At 43.3% G+C, this 13,077-nt stretch overlaps 2 protein-coding genes across 2 annotated transcripts in view; one reads left to right on the top strand and one right to left on the bottom strand.

The window, feature by feature from the left end:
- Positions 1 to 13,077, bottom strand: part of adgb (androglobin) — a 36,359-nt gene that overhangs the window by 19,154 nt on the left and 4,128 nt on the right. Inside the window, 6 exon segments of the mRNA XM_068754040.1 lie at positions 245 to 317; positions 499 to 673; positions 1,284 to 1,360; positions 3,644 to 3,816; positions 5,515 to 5,601; positions 7,448 to 7,587. Of these exon segments, the coding sequence (XP_068610141.1) occupies positions 245 to 317; positions 499 to 673; positions 1,284 to 1,360; positions 3,644 to 3,816; positions 5,515 to 5,601; positions 7,448 to 7,587 (725 nt within the window).
- On the top strand, positions 9,828 to 12,124 carry LOC137909533 (proline-rich protein 14-like). The gene is made up of 6 exons (XM_068753999.1): positions 9,828 to 9,943; positions 10,656 to 10,833; positions 10,929 to 11,017; positions 11,106 to 11,177; positions 11,259 to 11,389; positions 11,581 to 12,124. Exons 3-6 carry the CDS (start codon positions 10,995 to 10,997, stop codon positions 11,817 to 11,819), a joined length of 465 nt encoding a protein of 154 aa, XP_068610100.1. The 5' UTR covers positions 9,828 to 9,943; positions 10,656 to 10,833; positions 10,929 to 10,994; the 3' UTR covers positions 11,820 to 12,124.

Genomic DNA, 13,077 nt, shown 5'->3' with positions numbered 1-13,077 from the left:
GTATATGAGTACAGTCATATAAAGAGAATGCTCTTATGCCAGCATTTCATTGCTTGATTAGATATGGATTCATCAATAAGAGGGAAAACTGTGATATTTTTTTAACCTGGTTGGTAACTGCTCTCTTGCTTCTCTTCCTCTACACATATTAAGTGCAAGTTAGCTACAACCAGAAACCTTTCAAGCATACGAAACAGATACTCATCTCATAATTCCTTAGCATGGATTATTTCAGTGCACATACTGATCTGTGATTGGGCCGACGCTGTTCTTGGGTTCCCAGGAGAGGAAAGGGCTCGTAACCCCAATGAACTGCTCTGGTTTAGAGAAAGAGGAAGAAGAAAATCTCACATCATGCCGGCACGGCTTCTTCAGGCTTTTCACCGCATATTCTGTTTCACTCCGAGATCAGATGATGCCAGTAAACCTATTTATTTTAGCGTGCTACACATTTGCTTCCCTTTCCCTTCCCCCTGCCATCCTCTGCCTCTCACGCACTCTGCGGTTCATCGGCGACCAAGACCATCTTGCGTGGGCGGATAAGCTTCCATCGGGGTTCGGGTGGCGGTTTGGGTGGCGCCACCAGCGCACATGCTCTGGTTCTGGTCAGAAGGACAATATGACTGTTCAGCAAGGAGAGACCGTACTGGCGGAGAGACTCGGAGAGATCAGCCTAAAGACACAGAGAGAAACAAACTCAGTCACTGTGAAAATGCATCTTAAAAAAGTGGCTCTCCTGTCTGATCATCACTGATGGTTCTCTGTAAACAATTCTACAGCTCAGGCTACAAAATTCACCTTAAATGGGGGGGAAAATGCTGGAAACTGACCATCAAGTCTTTGTCAGCGTGATCATGGGTGTAAATAATAAAGTGAGGCCTGTTGATGCAAAGTATCCAAATGGAACACAACATGCCCTGAGGTCAGGAGTGCTGCTACTGCATGTTTGATCTCCACCAGTCACTGGTGACTATGGAATCATTAGTGATCAAAGTAATATTTATTCAAAGAAGAACATTTGGGGGGGGAAATCATTATGTTTAAGCTCATTTTAATACAGTTTAAGAAGTATTTATATCTATTTGGATACGTCTTTTTTGGCAGAGAAATAAGCAAGAGCGTCTTCTTAAAGACAACCTTTCATACATTTTGCTGTGTAGGTCATTGCTCTGTGTCAGCATCTCAATCTCTACCGTATGCTTCCCAATCTGGAGTTAAGGTTTGAGGGCAAACCACAGATCGGTGTAAATGTAGAGGAGGATTTTACAGTTGAACAGATGTACCATTTGCGTAAACCCAAAGGAACTGGTGTGTGGCTTTAAAGGGTAGTAGCTGGCGCACGCCACCACCGCCGACGCACCTGAGAAATGCACACACACAGGTCAATCATCAGTAAAGGTAAGAGCACAGTAAGAATGTTAGAAACAGATAAAAGTGCATTCTGCTATTAATATAGTACAGTAATATAGTATATAATATAGTAATAGTGATACTTCTACCAATTCTATGTGAAAGCAGTATTACTTTCCACAGTTATAAATAAAGCAGCGACAGAGGATCTAGGTTATCTATGGATCCCCCCCCCCCCCCTCCCATCATGTGTCTATATCATAGAAGGAGGACATGGACCAGGAGACATGGAAATTCAATTTGAAGGCACACGGTGAAGACAGCTGTGAAGAGAAGACATTAAGAATTGAACAGAGACGTGCTTCTCTCATTTATGCATTTCAATTTATGTAATTCAATGAGACATGACAGAGAGACACAAAACAATGAAAGGAGAATATGGAACGTTCCTCAGTTGAATTTACTCCCTTTTTACTATCTTCACAATCTTTTTTTACTACCAGCACGGCTTCAATAGCGGCAGCGTAAAGTAATGAAATATCTTTACAAAACAAATAACATGTTCCCTTACAAATATTATTATTTATTATTTAACTTCAATACTGGACACAAAAACTGGCCAGAGAGAGACAGAGAGAGAGACAGAGAGACATGTAAACAAAGTCCTGTGCAAGATCAGTCAAATATTGCACGATATCAACATTTGCATTTTTTCTGAATGAGCAAATACAATATTTCTTTCTGTAAGAAATAAAACTGAACACACCCTCATGTCTCTGAGACATCTATATATATTATATATATATAGATGCATCCGTAGTGCCAGAGAAAAAACAACAACAGCGGTGTTTTGTTCCTCATCCTGGCTTGGTGGCTACTGGTGGCTAAATGCTACCCATTCAGGTAACATTTATAGTCTTCTCGCTGTTGCCAACTACTGGCCTAAGCCAGTCTTCAAATTTTGGAATTTTGGAAAATTTGGAAAATTTGCACTTGCCCACTTCTGAAAGAAAGTAGTCGCGCAGAGGTTGTTTAGTGGCACGCCAGATTGAATCAACACGAATCAACATGCAAGAGAGGTGCACCATTTCCCACAACATGAAACTAATTCACGCACGTTTAGTAATTTAAGGAGTTTTAAGGTCTGCACAATTACACAAATTGAAAATCACGACACAAAATAGTTTTTGTGTTAACCCGTCCCTTCTACATAAATGAGCATTTGTTTTGCACAAATCAATGATCGATTATCTTATCATTAACTGGGTTTTTAGAACACAACTTTTGTACAGGCATAATTCATCTCCCGAGGACATGCCCAACTTTTCCCGTCAATCCATTTTTCTTTGGTTGCGAGTCCTGAACAGAAATAACCACTCTCATCTAAAAGCAATTCCTAAAAGTCCCTAAAGTGTTTGGTGGTGGGAGAACCTGCAAAAAAAAACAAAAGAAAAAACACTCATGCTTGGGGAGAGCATGGCAACTCAAAAGTTCAGGGTCCTCCATATCCCCCCCCCCCCCCCCCAGGACCTTCCTTCTTCCCACTACCCCAACCGGTTCCTTCTTTAAGAGTCTTTCAACAACAAATTAATTAAAAAGCCGTCTGAGAAAACTCCAGCTCTTTGCTGAGGACACGTTTCAATTGTGCCTTCGTCGCACAACCAAATTTGACTTGGGAGACACTTTTGCCCTCGGGGAACAACAAATAATTTACCCTGCCACTGCTCCCTCTGCTGCTTTATTTATAGTCCCACATGCACGAATTAACCCACCCTGTGCTCCACAATGCATGAGCCTGGGAAGACAGGAAGTGATGCTTGAAACAACAGGAAATATGTTTTCCCCGGCCAAAAATATATTGATAAGCAATACGTAATGTTCAAAAGGTACAAAAGCTCGTTGTGTATGTGAAAGAGAATGGAATCATTCAGAAGTGTGAGATCCTGCTGGAAAATGAAATATTCATTGGCATGCTCTCTCCAGGCTGAACTATGGAGGCAGAAAAATAGAGATTGTTTATGTTTATGCTCTGTGTTTATGTTGATGTTATGGTATAAATCATTTTTAAACTGCTGAAAAATTTATAACAAATAGAATACTTATGGTAAAGTATTTTGTGTGTACGCTTGAATGATTTATTCCTTGTTCAGGGAGAGTTTGCAACTGAGGTCCATGATCATGAGCATTTACTGTACATAACTGCGTCTACCTACATTTGTGTGTCGACGTGTGTGCGTGTGTGTGTGTGTGTGTGTGTGCGTGTGTGTGCGTGCGTCTCGGTCACAATTCAGACCTGCACTTTTCTCTGGCTCTTGCAGCTGACTTTCGGGGTCTTTACAGCCAGGATCCCTCCCTGATGCCGGATTCACAGTTTGAGGGATCGTCTCCGACGTGCTCTCATCCGGGTGTTTAAATACGGGAATGACGCCTTGTAAGAAATCCCAGATTTGTTGAACATGCAAAGACCTAAGAGGAGATTGAAGAAAATAGGATTGTTACAGGCCACAGGGGAGGGCACCTTGTTATAAAGGTCAAAATAATATTTCTCTAACTACACCTTGTGCTGGAACCCATTTCATTTGTCATTCAGCTTTGCCCGTCATTTAGTTGCTTACTTTTCTGGCCCTTTTCTCAGGCCTGACTTTACAACCATTCCTTATCCTGTTACTGTGCTGTCCCTCTATTTGTAATTATTATCTCCGCCCAGGAGGTTGTATTTTTGACAGTGTTCCCCGGTCTGTCTATCTGAGCAGGATTACAGAAAAAGTGTTGGATGGATCTTGATGGGAAAAAAAAAATCTAAAGATGGATCTTGGGCTAACTCAGATCCGATTAAATTTTGAGAGGATACGAATAAATCTGTATTTGCATATTTGCTTATATCAAAGTCTTTCAAAAAATCATATCTTGTAATATATGCATTCAATTCACTCATTAAAATCACAGTTATAAAGGCCTCTAATATGCAATATCATGCAAAATGTCTTCTGGATCTGATCCAGAATAAGGGCAGGAAAAAAGATAGTACATTTTAAAATTGAAAACCCCAATTACAGTTTAAAAAATCAACTCCGATTCACATTTATTTTTTTGTGGTTTGGTGTATAAAGATGCCAAGAACAATTTCAAAACCTTTTGATGATGATCCGGATCACCATGTGGAGGGTGTAAATCCCATTACGAGGGGAATGAGCTGCTTGGCGGAGGTCTGCGCTCTGCGGGTTCTTTGCTAGTTTGAGTTGTCTCTTGCTCACTGTTAAAGTATGCAAGGCAATCCTCAATCTAATTTAGGAAGGGAATTGATTGTGTTGTGAGGTGTGGATGAGTGTGTGTGTGTGTGTGTGTGTGCGCGCAGCCGGGGCAAAAGGAGAGTGAGTGGGAAAGAAAAAGAGAGAGAGTGCGAGGAAGCGAGAGACAGAACGAGGAGGAATACGGAGATATATCGATAGAGGAAAAAGGAGTCTTCTTTTTGAGTGCAAAGAGAATAAAGCAGCTTCAGTAATTCAGCACGTCTGGCGTCCTGTATTGCTGCAATTCAGCCCTCTTCCCCAGCGTGAAGAAGTCGGGAGGTTAACCCCGGAGGACGAGCTGCCTCCGGCCCTGGAGAAGACGTCTCCCCGGTGTCTCCCAACCAAGGTTTGGAGACCAGAACCGGAAAGGTTTAACAATTGTGATTCACATACTATATCAAAAAGAGGAGTTATTAAAATAACTTTTTGGGGCCTTTTTAAAGGAGATGTTAAAGTAACCAATAGGATCAGTTCAGTGCAGCAGTTTCATAAACTCCATGGCAACCTACCATTACAGATTTAAGGGTCATCATCAGCACACAATCATCTGGTTGCTAGAGCAGAACCAGTAAGTATGCAACCAGCAGGTAAAAGGTAGAGTCATCGCTTTGTTTTTTTGCCTGAAGGACCGCTTGTCATTCACACTTGAAGATTTATACTAACCAGCTGCCACAAGCAATTCATTACATGCTTGTGTAACCACAAACAAACACACCTTCAGTCCAAACTCTCCTGAGCAGCTATTACCACAATAGTTCGGTAAAGTGCGTATTTAGTGTATTTTGATGCACGATGGATGAGGTGTTAGATTTTCAATGCAAGGTGTTTGGAACAGGAGATGTTGAACTCAGACGTGCACCAATGAGGACCTTACTTTGTAGGAATGATTTCGGGGATCCAGCCAGTGAGGGCATGAATAGAGGTGAAATCACGCATCTCCATGCCGACCTCTGACACCACACTGAGAAACAAACAAACAAACAGTTTCACAATCATGGACAAATTAAATGTATAAAACCATGGTCTCACTATAAACGCCAATAATCTTGACCCCTTGATTCAAGGGATTTATAACGTGAGAAAGCTGCTGTCAAGGAATTGATAACAAAAATGAATGTCATACTAAGTTGTTTTCTGCCTTTATTTTAGTGTCCCATTAAAGAATGGCACCAATAAAGACAGCAAAAGTAACAGGCCTCCTGGAATTAAGCAACTGTTGAAAAAAAAATACTATTTTAAACAAATATTTACACTGAAAAAATACAAAAAAACAATGGGAATTTAACTGAACTCTTGCTGTGGGATTAAAAATGTGTAAAACTTGTCAATCTTTTACGCATCATCAGGTTTATACGCAGCACAACAGGTCAACAAGTCGACAGACCTTTTTCAGCTTGAATTTGCTTCCCGGTCTGGTATGTCAACCATTATGCAAGTGAGTGAAACGGAGCGTGTATATGCATTCTTCACAGTCATTTGCAGCAAATGGAGACAGTAACTCAGGAGACCTGCCTTTACACTCCGCAGTGATGATATTCTATTAGAAAACATGAAATCAGTACAGCCTGATCAGACAAACTGGTGCTCAGTCACAAAAATTCAGCTTTTTACAAAAAACACTTTTTCTGAGACCCCCAGCAGACAAAAAAAAAACTTCGGAACTAGTTCAGTGGAGAAAAACTTCCACTATGGCTCATGAATGATTCACCAGGAGAGGCGCCTTTGTTTCCTGTACTCCAATGAAACATTTATATCTTGCCTTTCATTGGCCACCAGAGAAGCTGCACCGCCTTCCCCCATCACAGGAACACACTCTACCAGTCTTTGCCTACATTCAGCATAGCCAGAGGCAGAGAATCGGTCGAGTGAGGGTTAGGAGAGGCCTGAAAGCAGGCGTTGACCAAGACAGTAGTAGCGGGAGGTCAGGGAGTTAAGATGTTAACCATACAGCTCACTGCTAACCAGGGCATAGCTCGTCCTTTAGCTCAGTGAAATCAGATTACAATTCAGTGGGGCCAGATTTAAAAATGAGGAAAGGTCAGAAGGTTTGAAATTATTCATTTATTTCAAAAACTATCCAAAATCCAGGTCGTAGGATTTGTTGGAGCCTATCCCAGCAAGCACGTGGCGGGCTACACCCTGCATGAGCCACCAGGTCACCGCAGGGCCACGCATAGATCACACATGCACTCACACCAACGGGCAATTTAGCTGAACTAATTCACCTCAGTTGCATGTTTCTGGAGGTGGGAGGAAGCCGGAGAACCTGGAGAGATCCCACGCAAACACGGGGAGAACATGCAATCTCCAAATGTGAAGGGTCTTTGTCCCCCCCCCCCACCCTCAGGTGAGCTGTTTTGAGCTGCACCCAGGTGTGGTACCATCTATTTTCGAAACAACCCTTCACCTTATGGATGCTAACGTCCCCTGAGGATTCATTAGCCAGGTTTGAATGACTCTCGGGGAGCATTAGCATTCATAAGGCGAATGCTAACAGTCTTATTGTCTAGGTGAACTACCATGCTTTATACTTGCACATGGATTTTTTAGCATGGCATTTCTGTATACATTTGTTCACAGGTCAATGCCGACTGGCTATTGCTAGCCAAGCCCTGTGCTTTGAAAGTAAACATTCTAGGACTGTATACAACGGCAAAGCCAGTAAATTGTGCTGCGACAGAGGCTTTATCGGAATAAGGCTGCATGTTAGGTACATTATAGCCGTGATTTTGGCGCCTCTTAATTTGAGAGTATCACAATTGTTTCCGAGCAGCTTGACTGACAGTCAGGAAAACACAGGAACTCACTTTGTGTTAGCAATTTTAATGAGAGCTTTCGCCAACAACATGGGCCACAGCTCTGACTGACAAGTGGAGGCAGGGAGAAGCAGGTTGTCGTCTTCATCAAACGGCATGGAATCATCCACGGTTATCTTCCTCCAGCAACCCTGAGAGCAAAGCGGGCGGAAAGAGGGAAAAGCAATCGATATACCTTTAATATTCATGAGATGAAGTCATGTCGGTATTATATTTTTCAGTCTTATCGAGGCTAATGAAGTAAAGATAAGTTTGTCATTCTTGGAAGCACATTTATTATCACTCGTCTGGAACTGTCTGAAGATAATAAATCCTCTCTACCAGCACCCAACGCTTGAAAATAAATGAATAAATAAATACACATACTGTATATTTGTATGTACTTGCAACACTGAGCCTTTCTGAGCATTGCCTTCACGCATACCATTGACGTGATGCTAGCATCAGCTATGAGCTTATCATCTATATTCCTTATCTCTGTCATTCACACATTGGTGTAATGCACTGGGAGCTCAAACGTCCGCCGAGACCTTGACCCTTGGAAGGGATCTCCTAATGAGACGTGTTTTTTGCATGACTGTGGCAGCATAAGCCAAAGTAACACTTTTGGTTGCGATACTCTTCATCATTACATCATCATTTAAATAAAGAGAGTATTCCTTTATTAGAATGATGTCTGAAGACTCTCAGGCATCCGGGTCGATAGAGCTCTGATCGCCGATTAGAAGACCTTTGACAAAACGACCACGGCATGTCGGATTCCACTTAAAATGAAAAGTGCAACTTGTTATGTTGTTGCTTTGTTCTTTGTACTCCCATTCAGACCTGCATTGACCTCTGTACGACCTTGCACCTTAAAAGGACCATTCTATCATCAACCTCATTCTCTTGTAAGACTTTAGCCTCAGCCACACAAAATCTGTGCTCTTTTGTGTTGAATATTCCAACACCTCTCTTTGCATTGTCTACCTTGTGTCTGCGTGTTTGCATTCCGGTGAGGTGTCAGAGCTCGTTACATGCCATCTCAGGTGGGGGTCCTTCTATTAGCGCTTGTAAAGCAAAATCAGTCCGACACAGGACTGATCTAAATGTCTGTTCACAGCTGTGCCTCTCCTTATGCATCACAGCACTGTGCACCAGCATGCAAGCCTATAGGAAGTCTCTGTTGACAAAACGTTGCCCAAACATGATATCATATGTTAACAGATGAGGTAAAGAGGAGACAGGAAGAAAAGGTGGAGAAAGGAGAGAGTTGAAAGCAGTGAAAAGTGGAGAGAAAATGGAAAAGAAATGGATATTCACAGCGGCATAAAAGGATGAAAGCGATTACTGTGGAACAATATGTGAGCAGAGGCCAGAAGGAGTAGACTACAGGCAAAAATAGGCAGGGAAACAAGGGGGGGGGGGGGGGGGGGGGGCTTAATGCCGTTTCAGCAACCATCTGTTAGCGTGCTATGGTTGGCACGGCAACTTCTGCCTACAACTGTGTCATGCTTGTTTGTCATGGCAAGACTCAGAGTGTTAGAAAACCCATCCCCTTCAGCCAAGTCTTCGTCACTCTCTCACTGACCCACATTGTTGCACTGGAAGAACTTCCCTCTCTGAAAAGACGGTGATGTCGACCATTACCCACAGATCTGTGGCAAATACCGCATTTACAGGACTATTAAGCGCAGCTGATTATAAGCCACACCCACTAAATGCAAGACTAAATGTATTGGCGGTATTTTTAGACCATAAAAATCCATAAATTAGCCACATAATTGCAAAAGCCGCAGGGTTCAAAGTGCGGGGGGGAAATGAAACGGTTTATAGTCCGGAAAATACGGTCCCATAAACTGAAGCCTACAGGCCAGCAAGCTCTGTCCATGACTTCCCTAGAGAGCCACAAATGTGTGAAATCCTTTGATAAAGCATGACTGTGGTTTAGCCCAGATTTTCCCAACCGGTGTGCCGCGAGAGATCGTCAGGTGTGCCGCGAGCTTCTCAAGCTCGACGGCGATAAAAACTACAAGCAGAGAGAGACTGAGAGCTGATGAGGAAGAGCTTCGTGTGTGTCTTCATTTTGTGTTTATCGAAACAGCCCCAGGTTTCCCACTAAGTATAAATACATTAAAAAAAACTATATTATTAATTATATGTATTATAATAAAGGTCATCTAATCTAATATGTACTGTTAGAGTGTCATTTTGTGTCATTTTGGTTGGGGGTGTGCCGCAGGATTTTGTAAATGTAAAAAATGTGCCGCGGCTCAAAAAAGGTTGGGAAACACTGCGCTAGACTAACACTTTTATTTTGAAACTTTCAGCGGAAGTTCCATCATTGTGATTGTGACTTCCGCTATTTAACGCCGGGCATTAGTGACGTCAGAAGTGTGTCTTGCACCGGACCGCACGGCCAGGTTTGGCATTTTCTAGCGTCGAAAGCGCTTGAAATGAGATAAGAGGAGTTGAAGGAGACCAAACGAATCCGAAGGCTTTGAAAAGGTAAAATGAATTTCCCGATTTATGACATCTTAACCGATTCACGCGCGATATAATATGCTAACGGTAGCTAGGCGCAGCTAGCTCGAGCAGCTTTTGTATTTTCTCCGAATCCCTTTTTTCTGTTTTGTTCTCACGCCGATCCTAAATACCGCTCGTTTTCTGTGAGTGTCCCTTTGTTTCATGTCACATAAAAAAGACCGATGTGAGAAAGTAATAAGGCCAAAAAAAAAAAGGAGCTCCTGTTCGTCAAATGACGACGAATTAACTTGTAGGAATGTTTATGGGATTCTGAGCCGCGAGAGAAATTAGACACCCTCAGGTGAGCTCTTTTGTTGAGCTGCACCCAGGTGTGGCTGGGGGGGTAATGAAATGCAGTTTAGCATCTAACCGGAAGTGCAATTACGAGACAAATATTCAGGTTAAAAAGGTTTTACGGGGCGTAACTTGTTTGAGTCCCCTGAGGCCATTGAAGGACTGGACAGCCCCGCCTGGCCTGAACAACGACCACTGGTTGGTTGGCTCTAATATTAACCCTTATTAATATTCATGAGTATTAGTACATCATAATATTGCACTTGGAGCATTAACTATAACTTTCCTTTCTCCTTGCAGCTATGTGCAAATATACCCTATTTTAATGTCTTATTTCTTTGTGCGTCATTTTTAATTGGTGTGCGGTTCGTGCATTTTAAGTAATTTATATCTCTGACAGCCCAGCTTCTCCCGCCCGGCGACTTCAGAAGCAGCGGTCCAATCACAGCTCCCGTTGCCTACGCCTCCCCCGGCGACGGTCTCTTCCTTCGCCGTCATCTTCAGCCAATGGACTGTCTGCTCTGCTCTCCACGAGCCAATCGACAGCAGGCCCAGAGTTTCTCAGCGCAAATGGAGAGGTGGATATTTTTTTTGTTGTTTCCTATTTTTTATTGTCAAGTCATTTTTACTCATAGTTTCCACTGATTGGATCTCTGTGTCCGTTTTATGTCAGCGAGCCAAACGCGTCTCACAGATTCGAATCCGGCGGGCATCACCGCGTGAAACGTTGCTCACGCCAATGGGACTGCCAAAGGTCAAAAGGTAGGTCGCGTGGGTGTGGAGGAAATGAACACAGTCATTTACAAACACATTGACCATATTCCAAAATCATCAGTAAACATTTTTTCAGGTTAAAGAAGAAAGAGTTCAGTCTGGAGGAGATTTATACGAACAAGAACTACAATTCCCCCTCAACCAACAGGTAATGGTAACCTTTAAAATGAATAATGCAGATCTCGCTGAATCTCCAGTCTTCTACCGTGTTTTGTTTTTCACCCCACAGGAGTCTCGAAACAATATTTGAGGAGCCACGGGAGAAGAATGGAGCGCTACTCCTGATTGGACGGCAGAAAAGACGGAGGGTTCTCCTTTTTCCTGACTTCACTCAGCCCCGGAAAAGGAAGAGACTGCAAGGTGGGTTGGGAAATGTATTGAGGGCATGATAAAGCGACGGTAGTCTCCTTATTTATGTCCCTCCTTCGTGTTATTTTGTATTTTATTTCTGACTACGCAGTTGTATTCATTATTACTACATAGAGGTAGCACTTCTCTTTTCATCATCTTGTTCTTCACACTTCTTTTTTCAAAATGTTTGTCGACTTCAGGGGCGGGACTTCCTGTTACCATGGTCCCCAGGAAGCGGAAAGCATCTCTCCGTCAGTGCAATGGCAGCGTCCCTCGTGGGGACGAGTCAGACGTGGATGTGATGCTGGTGGAGCGACTTTCTGATACGAGGCTTGGATGTGTGATCTGTGACATCACATCCTGTCAGCAAACCAAAGGCCAAATGAACACATGGGTTTTTTTTGCAGTGTATTTGCTGTTTTATTTTTTACAGTGTTAGATGTGAAACGTGAACCAGATGGATAGAAATATAAATGTACATTTTCTTCGTATTGCTGATCTGATCTGCTCGGAAGAAAAGCCCATAACGGGCAGCTTATATTTTCAAGAGGGTTGTTAACATCAATACTCTATTAGTACTGGGGCAGTACTGAATGAGTACTACGGCAGCATTGTGTGAGTACTGGAGATCTAAAATATTTGGACCTTTTTAAAATGTAATATATTTCGGCTGGCAAAATGTCTATATTTGGATCAATACAATTTGTGTCTGCAGTTAGGTTTGTTGTTGATCATTTGTGGACATGAGATTAAAGTATGTGTATTTACATTCAGATTGTCTGTGATATCATCATTGGTGTTGAGGATTTGTTAATGACTGGTTATCAGCTGGTCGAGTTTATGCTGGCCTCACAGCCAGATGGTACTGGGTTCAAATCGTGTCTGCGTCGGGGTTCTCCTGTTTCCGCCCACCTCCAAAAACATGCAATTTAGGGGAATCGATTACTCCAAATTGTCCGTAGTGTATGAGTGCGTGCGTCGGTGTGTGCACGGGGGTGGGGGAACAGTTGGTAGCGATGTCGAAAAGTTCAAAGAGCCCCGGCTTCAGATCCCACTACGGGAATGGGATAGAGAGGGGGCAGCGGGGTAGGCCCAGGGCCGCCTGGGCGGGGTGAAGTGGACTAGTCCAGTTCACCCCGCCCAGGCAAGGCCCCAGGCCTACCCTGCTACCCCCACTCTACCCCACTCCCACAGCGGGACTCGAACCCAGGGCCTCCGACACGGCAGTTGGTAGCAATACCAACCGCCCCCCAGTGCGGGGTAGGAAACTCGAGGCATTAACAAAGTCATACTCGTCGGATGATGAGGTGCTATTTCAGACCACAGCGTGTTGCACTGGAGCTCTGCTTTTTCCTTATGTGACATCGTGCTGTGTTCTCGGTGGTGCAGTGGGTAGCACACTTGACTCCCAGCCAGAAGGTCCTGGGTTCGAAACCGAGGGGTGCAGCATGTAGTTTTTTTTTTTACAAGGATTTGAGGTTTGTTGTTTGGTCCTCGGCAGCTGTGCTGGATCAGTCGTTCTTCGCCTCTGCACTTTGTGATGATGCTGGAGAGACACTGATTTTGGGTGTGAGAGTTATTATTGCGTGTGGATTTTGGTTCATGGGTTAATGTGGCTTCCAGTGTGTGTGTCTCTAGTTCAGCTTTTCCCAACCGGTGTGCCGCGAGAGATCGTCAGGTGTGCCGTGAGAAATTTT

This window comes from Brachionichthys hirsutus, chromosome 20 (genome assembly GCF_040956055.1).
Source record: "Brachionichthys hirsutus isolate HB-005 chromosome 20, CSIRO-AGI_Bhir_v1, whole genome shotgun sequence".
Lineage (NCBI taxonomy): Eukaryota > Metazoa > Chordata > Actinopteri > Lophiiformes > Brachionichthyidae > Brachionichthys > Brachionichthys hirsutus.
This window is presented reverse-complemented; position numbering and strand designations above follow the sequence as displayed.